General features: G+C 44.6%; 1 protein-coding gene across 2 annotated transcripts in view; it reads left to right on the forward strand.

Annotated features, from left to right (window-relative positions):
- Nucleotides 1–15751, forward strand: part of KCNQ3 (potassium voltage-gated channel subfamily Q member 3) — a 154758-nt gene that overhangs the window by 122507 nt on the left and 16500 nt on the right. Inside the window, exons 2-10 of one of the 2 annotated variants that reach the window (XM_081918723.1) lie at nt 3641–3731; nt 5980–6106; nt 6774–6946; nt 7932–8084; nt 9385–9495; nt 10400–10495; nt 11844–11938; nt 12613–12636; nt 15038–15094. In XM_081918723.1, coding sequence (XP_081774849.1) covers nt 3641–3731; nt 5980–6106; nt 6774–6946; nt 7932–8084; nt 9385–9495; nt 10400–10495; nt 11844–11938; nt 12613–12636; nt 15038–15094 — 927 coding nt within the window. The remainder of the gene's footprint in view (nt 1–3640; nt 3732–5979; nt 6107–6773; nt 6947–7931; nt 8085–9384; nt 9496–10399; nt 10496–11843; nt 11939–12612; nt 12637–15037; nt 15095–15751) is intronic. The other variant, XM_081918724.1, reaches the window with a different exon arrangement.

Below are 15751 nucleotides of genomic sequence, written 5' to 3' on the forward strand. Positions count from 1 at the left end.
CTTGGTGATCGTTGTTATTGTATGAGAAGTTTCTTTGCTCTTGATCATGGTATAGAAATACCATCACCAACTTCTAAAGTTCTCGTAGTTGGGTGTTGTCAGTGAGAAGAGCTTGTGGCAGTGAGGCTATGGGAAGGAAGTGGGTGGGAGGGCAGACTCCACATGGCCACACCAGCCACCTCACCAGTGCTGTTGTGAGACCCACACACTCTTCCTTCAGATCAACAGAACTTGTGGAGATCATCTGTGAAGGAACCATTGGCAGAGCATAGGGCCTTTAAGACACTTCCAAATCTAGAGGTCTGTGATTCTAAGGAGCAAGCTGGAAATGATATGCTGCCACCTGGCTCAACAATTTGGCACTCTAGCTTGCATGTGATGGGTACGTAATCTAAGCATGCTCATTGCTCGGTTCTCACAAGGTGGAGCCTGTGGGCAGGTTGAGATGATGTGGGTCCAGCAAGCAGTTAGGGATGGAGGGAAAGATGAGCAGGAAACCAACAGGCGGTGTTTGAGTTTCAGACCTTACCTCCCATTAGTTCTGCCAGGCCTTTGGTCAGGGTTCAGTCTGACTCATTTTCTCCTTGTATAAGAACAAGCACGAAGGAGGTTCCCAGCCTGCTCACAGGTGCTTATAGTATCAGTGGAAACAGTTGGTAACCGCCTTCAATTTTAACCTGAAGATTGCCACTTGTCCAGTTGTAATTTTAATTTGTTTGAATTAATTGTGGGAAGTATCTTAATTTATTAATCGCTTGCTTTTATGTATTGTCTTACTTGTATGATGTTAGCCACTCTGAGGGCAGCTTTGGCCGGGGAGGGCGGGATATAAATAAATTTATTACTATTATTATTAAACAAAAGCAGCTTGAGGCAGGCTTTTCAGAACCATGGACAGGGCTCAGCAAGTAAAGACTTTGTTCCAATGAAAGCTCAGTCCCTTTCATACTTTCTGGACCTGACTCTAGCTCCACCCACTTGTTGAGGACTGCAAAACCTTAAAGGGGCAGCCCAGCACTCTGTGGCCTCTTCATATTTTCTCACCCACCATATTTTCCTGGTTCAGCAAACAGGATCTGTGAGGCGTGGGTCTGTTGAGTGAAAATGTCATTCCTCCAGTGTGACTAAGGTTGAGGACTGCAGTCATGGGTTATTGCAGACTCAGGGCTTGTCTTCACACTCTGCTCCACTAATCCCCCACTCTTTGTCTGAGCTGCTGGCAGTTGGTGCAATGGTACCCATAGAGTGCAATATGATGCTACTGACTTTTTGCATCCTCAAAGTCTGCCCACATGGTCAAATTCCTGGGTTTTACCCAGACAGAAAAATTGGGAAATTAGCCCACAGATAACTACAGTGCCAGAGTTGGATTGCTGCATTTTGCCTGATCAGTTAAGCAGCACTTTTGGAAAGTCACCAAGCAATAGTGGCAATCCATATAATGGCCAGCTATATATGTTACGACTGATGTACAGAGGTTCTTTCATCCCGAGCCAAAAGATTTTGGCTTGAATTTTTTGATGGGAGGGCCAATATTCCCAGCAAAATTCGGGGATTTTGGGGGGGAGGGAGATTAACTGCCTCTGAAGTTCCTTCTTGAGGTCAGAACTCCCTCCGCTGAAAAAGAAGGGTGGCATATGAACAACAACAACAGCCCTCAGGAGCAATGATGATATAATGTCATTTTGGAAGTAGTTGCTGATGGAAAAATTGTGCTCATCCAACAGCAACCACAAGAAGCTTCAGAATGGGCAATGTGCTCATGTGTTGCCCCCTAAATTTCTCCCAAAAAACCCATGCATCAGCCACATTAAGGTGGGGTGACCGTGGCTCCACAACAAACAGTCATAACATGTAGATGGATCATAAGGAGGTCAAAACAATTATGGTTCTCTTTTATATATATATACATTTTCATTGGTTTTTTTAACATATCATTTCCAACAGTCATATAACATAACTTCTTATCTTATACAATGTTTTAGACTTCCGTCAACACCTCTGATGATTTTTGTTCTTTATCACTTATTCTACATACCTTTATTAATTACCTTCTAAATACCTTTATTAATTGGATTTAAAACAATTATGGTTCTCGATTTAAAATGTTGACCAGCAGACATGGGAGATCGGCAGGTTTAGCTGAAAGTTACTTTTAAAAAAACATTCTTTGCAATTCTTTGGATTTGATACCCCCCCCCCCGCCCACTTATCTTATATTTCTTTTCTTGGCCAAGGGAGACGGAGCTGGAAAATCACTTTGTTCCTTAAGTGCATAGATATATGCTGCCTCCCTGTGGACAAAGGACAGCACTTCCTCTTTTCCTTGTGTGGACTGGAGAAGGAGGACGTCTAAAGATTCACAAATCTCTCTCTCTTGCCCCCCCCTTCCTACAAGCATCTTTCTCTTTTTCCATAGATAGACAAATCTATGGGTGAAAACTCGAACGGCTATTACTGACCACTAGAGCCCGTGCATGAAGAAAGTATGGCATAATGAGGGATGTTTTGAAATGCCCTTGGTATTCTTTACTGGCACAATTCTATAGTGATAGATCAACATTTCAGATCTATAGCCGAAGGAGTGCGAACTCTCACATTGTGTTTTTTTTTAACTTTTTAAATTCAAAATTAAAACAAAACATATTATCCAGAAACATATCATCCTTATTTCCCCCCATTTTTCCTCCCTCCCCCCACAGAACCCACCCACCCCCACCTCCTGGCTTTCCTCAGTTCCAGTCTTTGATTTCTCTAAAAATGCTGTTTTCTGCATGTTACACAGTTGTATAGATCCTCAAACTATTTAGCTGATTATTATCAATAAAAAGTTTGTGAATGTTTATTCAAAGCCAGCCAGTGAGTCCAGTTCGCTTTGTTGTGTCTTCAAATACTTTGTAAAGGGTTCCCATTCATCTTTAAAGTCACAGTCATCCTTGTCCCATAGCTTGTATGTCAGTTTTGCCAGTTCTGCATAGTCCATCAATTTTTCTTGCCATGATTCTTCAGTTGGGGTTTCTTCAGTCTTCCATCCTTGTGCTATTAAAACTCTCGCGGCCATTGTCACATACATGAAGATGTTTTTCAGCTTTTGGGGCAGATCTTTCCCTACAATCCCTAACAAAAATGCTTCAGGTTTTTTAACAAATGTTAAATAGAACATTTTCTTCAATTTGTTGTATATCATTTCCCTTTTTTAAAATTACCTTACAATCCCACCACATATGATAAAATGTCCCCTCCTTTTCCTTACACTCCCAACATATATTTGAACTAGTTTTGTACATTTTCCCTAACTGCACTGGTGTCATGTACCATCTGTACATCATCTTCATGTGCGAACTCTCACATTGACCTGCCTGGGTGTTAAGATCAACAGGGAAGACTGTTCCCAGGGCTACTCCTGTCTGTGAAGTGACCCATTTCCTTGGGGAAAGAACTGAGTGCCTGGCTTGTGGGAATATCTTAGGCAGTGAATGCCCACCTGTTTTGCAGGCAGGCCAATCCCTTTAATTGCCTTTGCATCCCAAATCAAAGGCACCCTACATTCTTGGAACAAGAGACTTATAGAGGACTACACACTGAACGAACATCTCCTAACGTTCCGTTTCCCTTTTTTTATCTATATCTCTTCTTCTAGGTTTCTGATAGTCCTGGGTTGCTTGATTTTAGCTGTTCTGACAACATTCAAGGAATACGAAACTGTTTCAGGAAACTGGCTTCTGCTGTTGGTAAGTTCAGGTGTTTACCTGGGGTGGAAAGGGAGAGGATACTGGCTTATTCTACTATCGGTGCAGATGGTGCCAGCAGCCACTGGAGGGTGGCCATCATTGCTCACCTGGCTTCCCAATGTGGACGTTGCTGTCAGGAACAGAGAGATAGAGGAGGGGCAAGGCAGTGTTCCTGCACTGAAGCCAACCTGATGGTTCCAACATCATGCCAATGTTTCTGTTGCCTTGCCTCCTCTCAGTTACATCCCTGTTGGGAAGCTGAGTGAACATTTGACAAAGGCATTTGACAAGGTGCCCCATGATATTCTTGTAAAGAAGCTGGTAAAATGCGGTCTTGACTTTGCTACCACTCAGTGGATTTGTAACTGGCTGACTGACCGAACCCAAAGGGTGCTCATCAATGGTTCCTCTTCATCCTGGAGAAGAGTGACTAGTGGGGTGCCACAGGGTTCTGTCTTGGGCCCGGTCTTATTCAACATCTTTATCAACGACTTGGATGATGGACTCAAGGGCATCCTGATCAAATTTGCAGATGACACCAAACTGGGAGGGGTGGCTAACACCCCAGAGGACAGGATCACACTTCGAAACGACCTTGACAGATTAGGGAACTGGGCCAAAACAAACAAGATGAAACAAACAAGAATATCTATCTATCTGTCTATCATCTATCTATCATCTATCTATCTATCTATCTATCTATCTATCTATCTATCTATCATCTATCTATCTATCTATCTATCTATCTATCTATCTATCTATCATCTATCTATCTATCTATCTATCTATCTATCTATCATCTATCTATCTATCTATCATCTATCTATCATCTATCTATCATCTATCTATCTATCATCTATCTAGAGCTATCTATCTATCATCTATCTATCTATCTATCTATCTATCTATCTATCTATCTATCTATCTATCATCTATCTATCATCTATCATCTATCTACCTACCAACTGTCTATCTATGTCTGTCTGTCTATCTATCTATCTATCTATCTATCTATCTATCTATCTATCTATCTATCTATCTATCATCTATCATCTATCTATCTATCTATCTATCTATCTATCTATCTATCTATCTATCTATCATCTATCTATCTATCATCTATCTATCATCTATCTATCTATCTATCATCTATCTATCTATCTATCTATCTATCTATCTATCTATCTATCTATCTATATCTATCTATCTATCTATCTATCATCTATCTAATCTATCTCTATCTATCATCTATCTATCTATCTATCTATCTATCTATCTATCGATCTATCTATCATCTATCTATCATCTATCTATCTATCATCATCTCTCTATCTATCATCTATTGATTGATCAACCAATCAAAAGCAGTGTTCACACCTCTCTTCAAGAGCATTGGCCATTCCTCTGCAGTTCTCCACGACATATTGTTGGGAACAGGGATTTTCAACTCTGACAATCATGAAAGATCAGAAAAGAGAAAGGTTTCTTTGTGCTGATGAGGAGATGGAAGTTTCTCCCAAAATGGACCTAATATAAATGAGATTACATGGCAAAAGTGAACTCACACCTCTCACGGAGTCTGTATGCATACTTAAGGTACACATGTAAGAGGCTCATTTATAATTATATGTTGGGAATGATTAATGTTCTTATGTAGCTGCATTGTTTTATCCTTGCTGGATGTCCCACAACCCTATTATAAAGTAGACGTGTTCCATGTCATAAATCAAGCACTGCTAGGAGTTGTTTCTTTTTGTTTTCCAATTAAAAAAAACAGTGTGGCGTGAACAATTTTTTATTCTGAAAGTGTGTCCCAGAGAATAAAAGTTTGAGAACCATCATTCTAGAGCAACGGTTCTCAACCTGTGGGTCCCCAGATGTTGTTGGACTACAACTCCCATCATCCCTGAGCTCTGGCCTTGCTAGCTAGGAGTGATGGGATTTGTAGTTCAACAACATCTGGGGACCCACAGGTTGAGAAAGGCTGTTCTAGAGGGTGCAAAGCAGGGGTCATGAGTGTTGTGACTTGGGATGTTGTATGGCCTAGAGAAAGTCCTACGGGCCAAATAGGGGGACACCTTCACCCCCCACCCAGCCCAAGGTTCCCCCATCCCTACCTGACCTTACTTGCTCTCAGCAAATTTCTCCTTCCAAAGATTTCTTTCAGAAGCTATGACTTTTGGTGACCCTGCGATGTGTGCATTTGGTAATATACGTTGTTTTGTTACTTGTTTCCCATTCTGCGTAGGAAACCTTTGCCATTTTCATCTTTGGAGCAGAGTTTGCCTTAAGGATCTGGGCTGCCGGCTGCTGCTGTCGGTACAAAGGATGGCGAGGGAGGTTAAAGTTTGCCCGGAAACCTTTGTGTATGTTGGGTAAGTACAATCCTTTCCAGGGGATGCGGGTGGTGGTGTGATCTAAACCATTGAGCCTCTTGGGCCTGCTGATCAGAAGGTCAGCAGTTTGAATCCCGGTGACGGTATGAGCTCCCATTGCTCTGTCCAAGCTCCTGCAACCTAGCAGTTTGAAAGCACTCCAGTGCAAGTAGATAAATAGGTACCACTGTGGTAGGAAGGTAAATGGCATTTCCACGCGCTCTGGTTTCTGTCATGTTGTCCCATTGCACCAGAAGCGGTTTAGCAGTTTAGGCCACATGACCTGGAAAGCTGTCCATGGACTAATGCCGGCTCCCTCGGCCTGAAAGCGAGATGAGCACTGCAACCCCATAGTCGCCTTTGACTGGACTTAACTATCCAGGGGTCCTTTGCCTTTTTTTTTAACCACAAGCCTTTCCATTGCTTTCCTTTGTGGTTCTCTATTGCTTTGAAGGGTCCAGCAGGGTTGGGAACTGGGTCAAACAAACCACAAAAGGCAATTCCTCACTCCCAAGGCTTTCAACATCTACCAATTCTTGTACCTGTTTCTACTTGAGGTTCTTGTAAATTGCTCAAACCCTCCCATCTCTCTTTCTTAGGAGACGAGTTAGGTTTTCTTCCTTATCTGAGCAAGATCTTACTTTAATTTTAATTTTTTGCTCCACAGATATCTTTGTACTGATCGCCTCTGTGCCGGTAGTGGCTGTTGGCAACCAGGGCAACGTCCTGGCCACGTCGCTGAGAAGCCTCCGTTTCCTTCAGATCCTGCGAATGTTGCGGATGGACAGAAGAGGAGGAACCTGGAAGCTCTTGGGCTCAGCCATTTGTGCACACAGCAAAGTAAGAAAGGACTGTGGGGCTGGAACAAGAAGGGCCTCAGACTATGAAGGCAGGGTCTGTGTCAGTTTATACGGGGAGAGGTGGTCTTTGAAGTATTGTGGTCCTGAGGCATTGAAGGCTGTTTCGGTCAAAACCAGCACTTTGAATTGGGCCCAGAAACTAATTGGCAGCTAGGCTGTCAGGGATTGGTTGGCAGAGAAGGGGGGAGAGATCAGAATGTACAGAGAGCCCTCTCCTTTGATGAGCAGCTGCCCTTCATCAGAGGGAGAGGAGGAGGGACTGTCAGGAAACATGGAAACATGGAAAATGAGAGGGAGGGAGATCCAAAGGCTGCTATAGTAGAGAGAAAGGAGCAGCCTCTGGTGCTTAGGTTTTCACATAAGGAGAGGAGGAAAGGAGGGGGGGTCTCAGGAAGTTTCTCTGCTGGAGGGGGAACAGGTGTGAGCCACTTCCGGCAACTGATAGCAACTGAGGCAGACATGCTTTCAAGAGCTCTGTACTGTACATAGTTTTGGTCTTAATAAATCTTGTGAAGGCACGCTAGAATCCTGAGCTGTTATCTCGGCAACCACCCACATATCACCCTGACACAGGCCATAATTGGTGTTATATGCTAGGACTGCCATATTTCAAAAAGTGAAAATCTTGACAGAAAATCCCCCCCTCCCCCGCAAAAATTGATGTTTTTTGGAGCTATTTCTGAGGAAAATCGGCAAAACGACACTGTGTACATGGGCTGCCATATGTCCAGATTTTCCCTGACATTTTGCCGATTTCTGCCCAGAAACTGCTTGTGGCTGCAGTAATCTGGATATGTCCAGGAAATTCTGGCTGTATGGCAACCCTATTATATGCTCAAACCATTTCACCCTGGTGAGCAATAACTATTGGGTCTCCTGAACTAGGAACGTCATGGTGTGAGGCCAAGACCTGGCCCAGTCAGGACCTTTGCTTTCTGTCTTACAGCAGTGCATTTCCTTCTTAGGAACTCATCACTGCCTGGTACATCGGGTTCCTGACCCTTATCCTCTCCTCATTCCTGGTTTACCTGGTGGAGAAAGATGTGCCTGAAAAAAACGAGGAAGGGAAGGAAAAAAGGGAGTTTGAAACCTATGCCGATGCCCTTTGGTGGGGACTGGTCAGTATCCACAGGGGTTATGCTGACTGAGGTTGCTTTGGGGTGGTTCGTCTGAATGTTCTGGGGTCCTTTAGCATTTTAATGCTAGCTGTTATTCAGCTTGAGTTGCATTGTGAAAAGGAAGGGAGGATGATGGAAGCTTGCAACATCCAATTCCAGCCTCTTCAAACAGGGCTGGGAAACCTCTAACTTGCTGAGGGCCAGATCCCCTTGGAGTAACCTGTCAGGGGCCACATGCTGGTATTGGGTGGAATGAAAACCAGAGATGGGGAGATACATAAAATGAGGTTGGGGGGCTAGCTAGGGGCTACTTGTGGCCACAGGTTGCCCACCTGTACCTTAAAAGAACCAAAAAGTGCTTCCTGCAACAGCTTCTGAGTTAATTGAAAATGTTATTGCACATGCATGGGGGAAATGGTGGAGGCTGTCAAGTAAAGCGAAGTCCAACTTGAAAAGATGCAGCCATGGAGGCCCCATCCACACAACATTTAAAGCAGCATCATACCACTTTAAATAGTTGAAGATTCTCCCAAAGGATTCCTGCTCCATGATTGCAGTCATGGGATTGTTGTCTTTCACATGACGGTGTATGTTTTGACTCCACAGAGTGGGAAGTGATGGAAACAGGATGTTTGTGTTACTGTGTTCCATGAAGTGGGACTATTGTCCTTTGTTCTTTCTCTTTGCTGTCTGATGCTAGAGAGAGAGGGAGCCATGTTGCAGTGCTCCGTGTGTGTTTATCTGTAAATAAAGTAGATTAGCCAAAATGCTGAGCTGCTGAGGTCTGTTACGCAAGCTGCAAAGACTCTGTGGATCCATAAGTGTGCCGATGTCTGTTGGCATCATTCACTGTGATGTTCGGGCTGAGGAAAGCTTTTGAAGCTCCCGAACGATCGACCAGGAGGGAGAGAACATGCCAGTCGGGCATGTGTCTCTGCCAGGGTCCTACTCAAGTGTAGGTCAAGCTCCTCACAAAGGGTCCTGAGGTTTGTTAGGAGACCCCTTCCAGAGTCACAGTTCCTAGAGTGGTTTAACGTTCAATCTTTCATCACAGTCAACTCTGAAAACTGTAGCTCTCTGAGGGGAAACAGGGGTCTTGGAACAACTCTTGGCATCTTAACAAACTACAGTTTCCAGGATTCTTTGCTAGGGGGGCGGGGAGAAAGAGCCATGCCTGTTTAAATAATACTGTCTTAAACACAGGGTGTGTACGGGACTGAGGAGTGGTGGAAAGTGCAAGAAATCATTGTCCTTGCCCATTTGTCTTTCTTACAGACTGTCCCAAACCTTCTCCCCACAGATTACACTAGCAACCATCGGCTATGGCGACAAGACGCCCAAAACATGGGAGGGACGCCTCATAGCAGCAACATTCTCTCTCGTTGGAGTTTCCTTCTTTGCTCTTCCAGCTGTAAGTTCTGCCGGTGGCCTCGTGAGAGAAGGCATGGGCGACAGGTTGGGAATGGGGCGGGTGACGTCGCTCCTGGTGACCCTTAAAGGGGGCAAGGTATTTCAAGTGTTCCAATCAAAGCTCCCATCCCACAAAAAAACCCCCACCCAATGCAGATATCCACCTCATCCTCTCCCTTCCTCAGAAGAGGTCTAGTTCCACCAATGGGGACTCCTCTGCCTTCTGCCCCACACACCAGCCACCACTAGGGAGGAGCACCTCAACAGGTCTTTTGCATTTTGGGGGGTGGAGGGGGCAGATCCATTAATAGCAACACCCTAGAGGTCATGGGCCCTAAGGAAGTCAGATTAGCCTCAACCAGAGCCAGGGCCTTTTCAACTCTGGCTCCAGCCTGGTGGAACGCTCTGCCTCATGAGACCAGGGCCCTGCAGGATCTGATTTCTTTCCGCAGGGCCTGTAAGAGTTGTTCCACCTGGCCTTTGGCTTGGAATCAATTTAATTCCCTCTCCCTCTTTCTTTTTTCTTTTCCTTTCTCCTCCTGCGATGAGGCTACATTTTAATATTTTAATGTTTCAATATTTTAATTTTGTTTTTAAGTTGTATTCATTCAACTTATTTTTATTATTGCTTGTTAGCTGCCCTGAGCCCGGCCTTGGCTGGGGAGGGCGGGGTATAAATGAAAAATTGTTGTTGTTGTTGTTGTTGTTGTTGTTACAAAGGCTTAAGCTTTGAGACACTGCCCTTAACTCCATCACCTCTCAGTGCCCAGGACAATCTTGGTTCCAACTTCCCCACCATTTTCGAACCCCAGGGAGAAGCTGTCTCCCATTTTGCCCTCGGTCTGACATTTCCATTTTCAACAGGATGATGACGATGATGATGATTTGCCCAACTTTGCTTTCAGGGCATTTTGGGTTCAGGACTCGCTCTGAAAGTGCAGGAGCAACACCGCCAGAAACATTTTGAGAAAAGAAGAAAGCCTGCAGCGGAACTCATACAGGTTGGGATTCATCGTACTCTCTTTGAAACACACACAGTTCGCAGCTCTTTGAAAGCTGCCCTCTTCCAGGTCTCATGGCAGAGAAGCCACAGAGGAGGGGTTGGCCTTTCACATATTTCTTTATGAAACCCTTCCAGCTTTAACGAGAAGAAAAGATCACTGTCTGGACTGAAAGTTCTCCAATGAGAACTTTTGGGGAAATTTGGGGAAGGGGGTATTTGGAGGGCAAAAGTGGGGTAGGAGTTGCCTTCCTTCTTTTGCATTTTTTGGGGTAGAGGGGGCAGGGACAAAACTCACCTGTGCCCCTTTTGGAACCTAGTGGTCATGGGTTGGGGTTTTTTTGTGGGAAGGGCAGGATGCAGTGGTAGAGCATCTTCTTAGCATGCACAAGTTCTCAGGTTCAGTGGCATGAGGCCTGCCTGGAACCCTAGAGAGCCTCTGCCAACCAGTGTAAGCTAAAAGGGTCAAGGGAGAGATCCCTATATTCCTATGTCCTTACCAGAATGTCATGGAATGATAATACGTTGTGATCTACAGAGCTGGACAGATCTCTGTGCCTCTGTCCTACGTGCGGCCTAGGACCCACATACCTACGGGACCGTCTCTCCTGGTATGCCCCACGGAGGAACTTAAGGTCCAGAAATGACAACATTTTGGAGGTCCCAGGTCGCAAGGTGGTTAGATTGGTCTCAACTAGGGCCAGGGCCTTTTCAGTACTGGCCCCAACTTGGTGGAACACTCTGTCACTAGAGACTATAGGCCTGCGGGACTTGACATCTTTCCGCAGGGCCTGCAAGGCAGAGCTGTTCCGCTTGGCCTTTGGTTTGGACTCAGTCTGACCCTTATGTTTCCCTCCCCTTATGGTCTTGATTTATTGGCTACTTTTAAAATGAGGCTGCATTTTAAATTGCATTTTGACCTGTATTTTAAATTGGTTTCCCCTTCCCCCCATTATGTTTTTACTGTGATTTTATTGGTGTTAGCCGCCCTGAGCCTGGCTCTGGCTGGGGAGGGTGGGATATAAATAAAATGTATTATTATTATTATTATTATTATTATTATTATTATTATTATTATTATTAAACCCCAAACATCCCAAAAACCTTGGACTGCTGGACTGGGTCGGGGCCATTCTGACAAGCCTTAGGAGGCAGGGAAAGGAACCGTTTGCATCTTCCTTCCCTACCCATTTCCTGCACCCAAATCACCTCTTACATCTTGTCTCATCGTCCAGCTCCTAGGTGCAAGAGCATTCGTCCACCCGTTGCATTTGCTCGGAGGCACAACATGCGCCTCCGGTTGTTCTCCTTCTTCTCCTAACCATGTTGCTCCTCTTGTGTTTCTTTAGGCTGCCTGGAGGTACTATGCTACTAATCCCAATAGGCTGGACCTCGTTGCCACTTGGAGGTTTTATGAATCAATTGTGTCATTCCCGTATTTCAGGTAAGTCTTCTGCTTTGAGACATCCTCCCAGATCAATCAGCACGGCCTGTTTCGTGGTTATGGAACAGGAGACCAGAGTGTTACGAAAGGGGCAGCTTTGTTGAGAGCAGGCAGAGAAGATTGTGTACCCTGTAATGTATGCATACTGGGGGCGGAGAACTTCCTGGCCCTTCCAGGCCTATCTGGCCCTCGGGAATCTTCCCAGGCCATGCCCCTTCCCCAGGCCACACCCTGGCAGACTGCTTTTGCCTGACTGCAATGGCTCCTTGAACTGTGATCTGCAATCATGACTGGAAGTGACTGTGTTCGCCAGGAAGGAGGGTGGAGAAATATGTGGTGTGTCAGCATGTGTGAGGAAGCCTCTGACTTTGGTTGAAGTACAACTCCCATAATCCCTGGTCATTGGCCATGTTGGCTTGGGCTGATGGGAGTTGGAGTCCAACATCACCTGGAGAGGAACGAGGTTCCACATCCCCATGATAAAGAAATGTTATCGCTTACCAATATGTCCCCAGAGAAGCACATGTAGGCTTCTTATGGGTCAGGTGACAGGACCAAAAGCACTTAGAAATGCCTTTGCATGGTTTGAAGCTAAAGCTTGGCATTTCCTGCTAAATTTAACAGCTACCTCCTTTTTCCTTGCTTTTCTCCCATTGCTTTCAATTCTCCAAAAGGAAAGAGCCAGTGGATGGGACCAGGTATGTAATCAATATCTTCAGTTTCCTATGGTCGTGCATTCATTTGTTGTATGTTCAAATGGAGGAACGCAAATCCAGCCCCGCTATTGTGACTTATAACTGGTTTGTAATGGGCTAAGTAGTTTTGAGTAGTCTAAGTCTGTTTGTTTGTCCAGATGACAGAAAATGGACTGTCTGGGTAGCATAATCACGGATTAGCATTTGACCTGTTGCTGCAGTAATTATTTTAAGCAAAAGGGACACCAGTACCTTTGATCTGATAGCAGAATGGTCTTAATTTGCTACATACGCTGGCTTTAATGAATTGGCGCATACTAATAATTCTCAAAAAGAACAACAGCATAATTGATTTATCATTGTTTGTCATGTTCATAGTGGGAAAAATTAATAAGCAAATAAGAACAAATCAAAGCCGCCAATTGCAATCTCAGTTCTCCAAGTGCTGGCAAAACTGCACCATTCGTGCATGAGAACGAAGGCTTAGAGGAACCTTGAGTAAATGTGAATATTGAGGGGTGTGTGTGAGAAGCCTCAGCAGGATAGTGAGGTGAGGACCCTCCGAAAAGGTGCCCAGTCAGGATGGAGCAAGCTCAGTGGCCAGGTGATATTGTTGGGGTGGAGTAATAGGAAACCACATCACAGGGGACAGAATGGAGAAGCCTGAACAGAAGCACTCCATACTGCAATATTCTGTTACAGCTCCCACTTCTTTGTATCAATAGTACCATATTTGTCTTCCAACCTTCCTGGGCAAAATACCATTTCAGATTCTAGGTGGAATCGCTCATTTAAATTCTCCCCAGACATAACAAACTAGCACCTCAGTTCTAGACCTGCTGAATTTCTTTCCAGATATATTTAACTCTATGGCCACTTTCATAAGCAGCATCAAGGACTGATTCTTAGATCATGATACAGCATAGCAGCTGTAATGCATGAGAGTGCTTACCAAATGGACTAGCCCTTATGGGATGTGGAATTTTCATGTCATCTGTGCACATTTCTGGTCAAGGTGAGGGTGACCTATGTGGTAAGCAGCCCTAAATGTTATGGCACCATGACTGCATATCCATCCATTCCCACATTGGGTACAAAAACCAGCCCCATGTGTGCTGTTTTTCATTCGTTTTTTGGTGTCTGACATGAACCTGTTTTCAAATGGGACCTGAGACAATTTGCAATGATCTGCTTTAGTTCGTGTAAGATGTATTGGCAGAATGTTAAATGATAGATTATTAGGCTTAGAAAACAAGCCGAACAAGACATTTATTGCATCAACAGCATGTGGTTAGGTCCAAAGGTGTCCTTGCAGCAATAGAAAGAGCCCATCTGTTGTAGAAAGATTCTTTCCACAGGAGCAAGAAATTCTTTGGGTCCAACCCAAGTCTCCAAGCAGCAACCAGCTATGTCATGGCATGAGAAAGTGTTTTGAATGAGAACATGATGATCTGTGACTAGGATACCTCTTGGCGCAGTCACACAGCCAGTTCTCAGCTGGGAAGGTATCTCAAATCATAGAATTGTAGAGTTTGAAGGGAGTCAGTATGGGGATCGATCCTGCAACCTTGGAGCTATCAGCACCATGCTCTAACCAACAGAGCTGTCCACCTGTGAGTAATCATCGCCATATGCGACAGTTGCATATTCCTGCATTGCAGGGGATTGGACTGGATGAATTTCATGGTCCCTTCCAACTCTACAATTCTATGATTCTATGAGATCATATTCCAGAAGGATCGGTATGATCCAGCTCAGGACTATTGGGCAGGCTCATCCTGTCTTTCTGTGCTCTGTTACGAGGTTTCCGTGCTGATGATGAAAGAGAGAGATCATGGTTCGGAACCATTGCTATGGCTTGTTATTTCAAATGTCTCAGGAGGTAGCTAGTTGCTCCAAAAGCACACCATGACAAAACCTCTTCTGCTGGGGCAGTGAACCCTCCCTTCAGTCTGCTATCCCCTTGCTCCCCAAAATCTGCTCCAGAGGGTTGTGTTGACCCCCAGGACAGAGCTGGGCCACATGGGAAAAGGAAAAGTAGGGGAGGTTCCTCATGCAAACAGAAGTCTTTGAGGTAATGGGAAGCCTCTGCTGAACACAACCCAACGTCACAATGCCTGTTATTCTTAACGATACATCTCTTCCCAATATTTTGTGTATGTAATCTGTGTTCCTTTGTTCAATGAGGTGTGGGTTGCGAAAGGAGGATAGCAATATAGCAAGCAACGGTGTAAGTGTAAAAATGTGATTATTTTTAGCCTTCCTTCCTAAGAAGAGAAACTGGGTCAGGGCTGAAGGACCAGACGCTCCAGTAATCCTGTTTCCATACTCATTTAATTAACTCCACGTAGATTCTCATAAGTGAACATTAACCACTCACAATGACATCTTTTTCACTTTGCAGTAATGTCATGTTTAGTAGGGAGGCTTTCTTTGGATCAAGCGTCACCAGAAAACTTAGGTACATGCATCTGAGTAACAACCAAATCCTTTTTATATACTGCATGCCGTTCTTGCCTGCGATATCTATCTCCTCCTTTATTTTAATTTTTGAATAGCCATTTTTACTACAGTAGTTTATCAAACCCAAAAGTGGAGAAGGCATGGAAATGGGAGGGCGTTCTCTAGCATGCAACATGCAAATTCAATTTTCAGCATTAATGTCTAATATATACTATTAAGCAGAGATGAGGAAGCTTTTTTTTACAGCTTGGGGGCCACATTTCATTTTGGACATCCGCCTGAGGGCCACATGCTGTGGTGGGCGGAGCCATGGGCAGAAAGTGGGCGGAGCAATGGGGTGTTACCTTTGTCACAGTACAGTGGTACCTCGGGTTACATACGCTTCAGGTTACAGACTCCGCTAACCCAGAAATAGTGCTTCAGGTTAATAACTTTGCTTCAGGATGAGAACAGAAATCGTGCTCCGCTGGCGCAGCAGCAGCAGGAGGCCCCGTTAGCTAAAGTGGTACCTCAGGTTAAGAACAGTTTCAGGTTAAGAACGGACCTCTGGAACGAATAAAGTACTTAACCTGAGGTACCACTGAATCTTTCTTTGCTTCTTTTTTAAAAAACAATTTGTGCACACCACTGAACTATAGCTGTCTCTAACCGGTGT

The sequence above is a fragment of the Podarcis melisellensis genome (genome assembly GCF_964234715.1).
Source record: "Podarcis melisellensis genome assembly, chromosome: 7".
Classification (NCBI taxonomy): Eukaryota; Metazoa; Chordata; class Lepidosauria; order Squamata; family Lacertidae; genus Podarcis; species Podarcis melisellensis.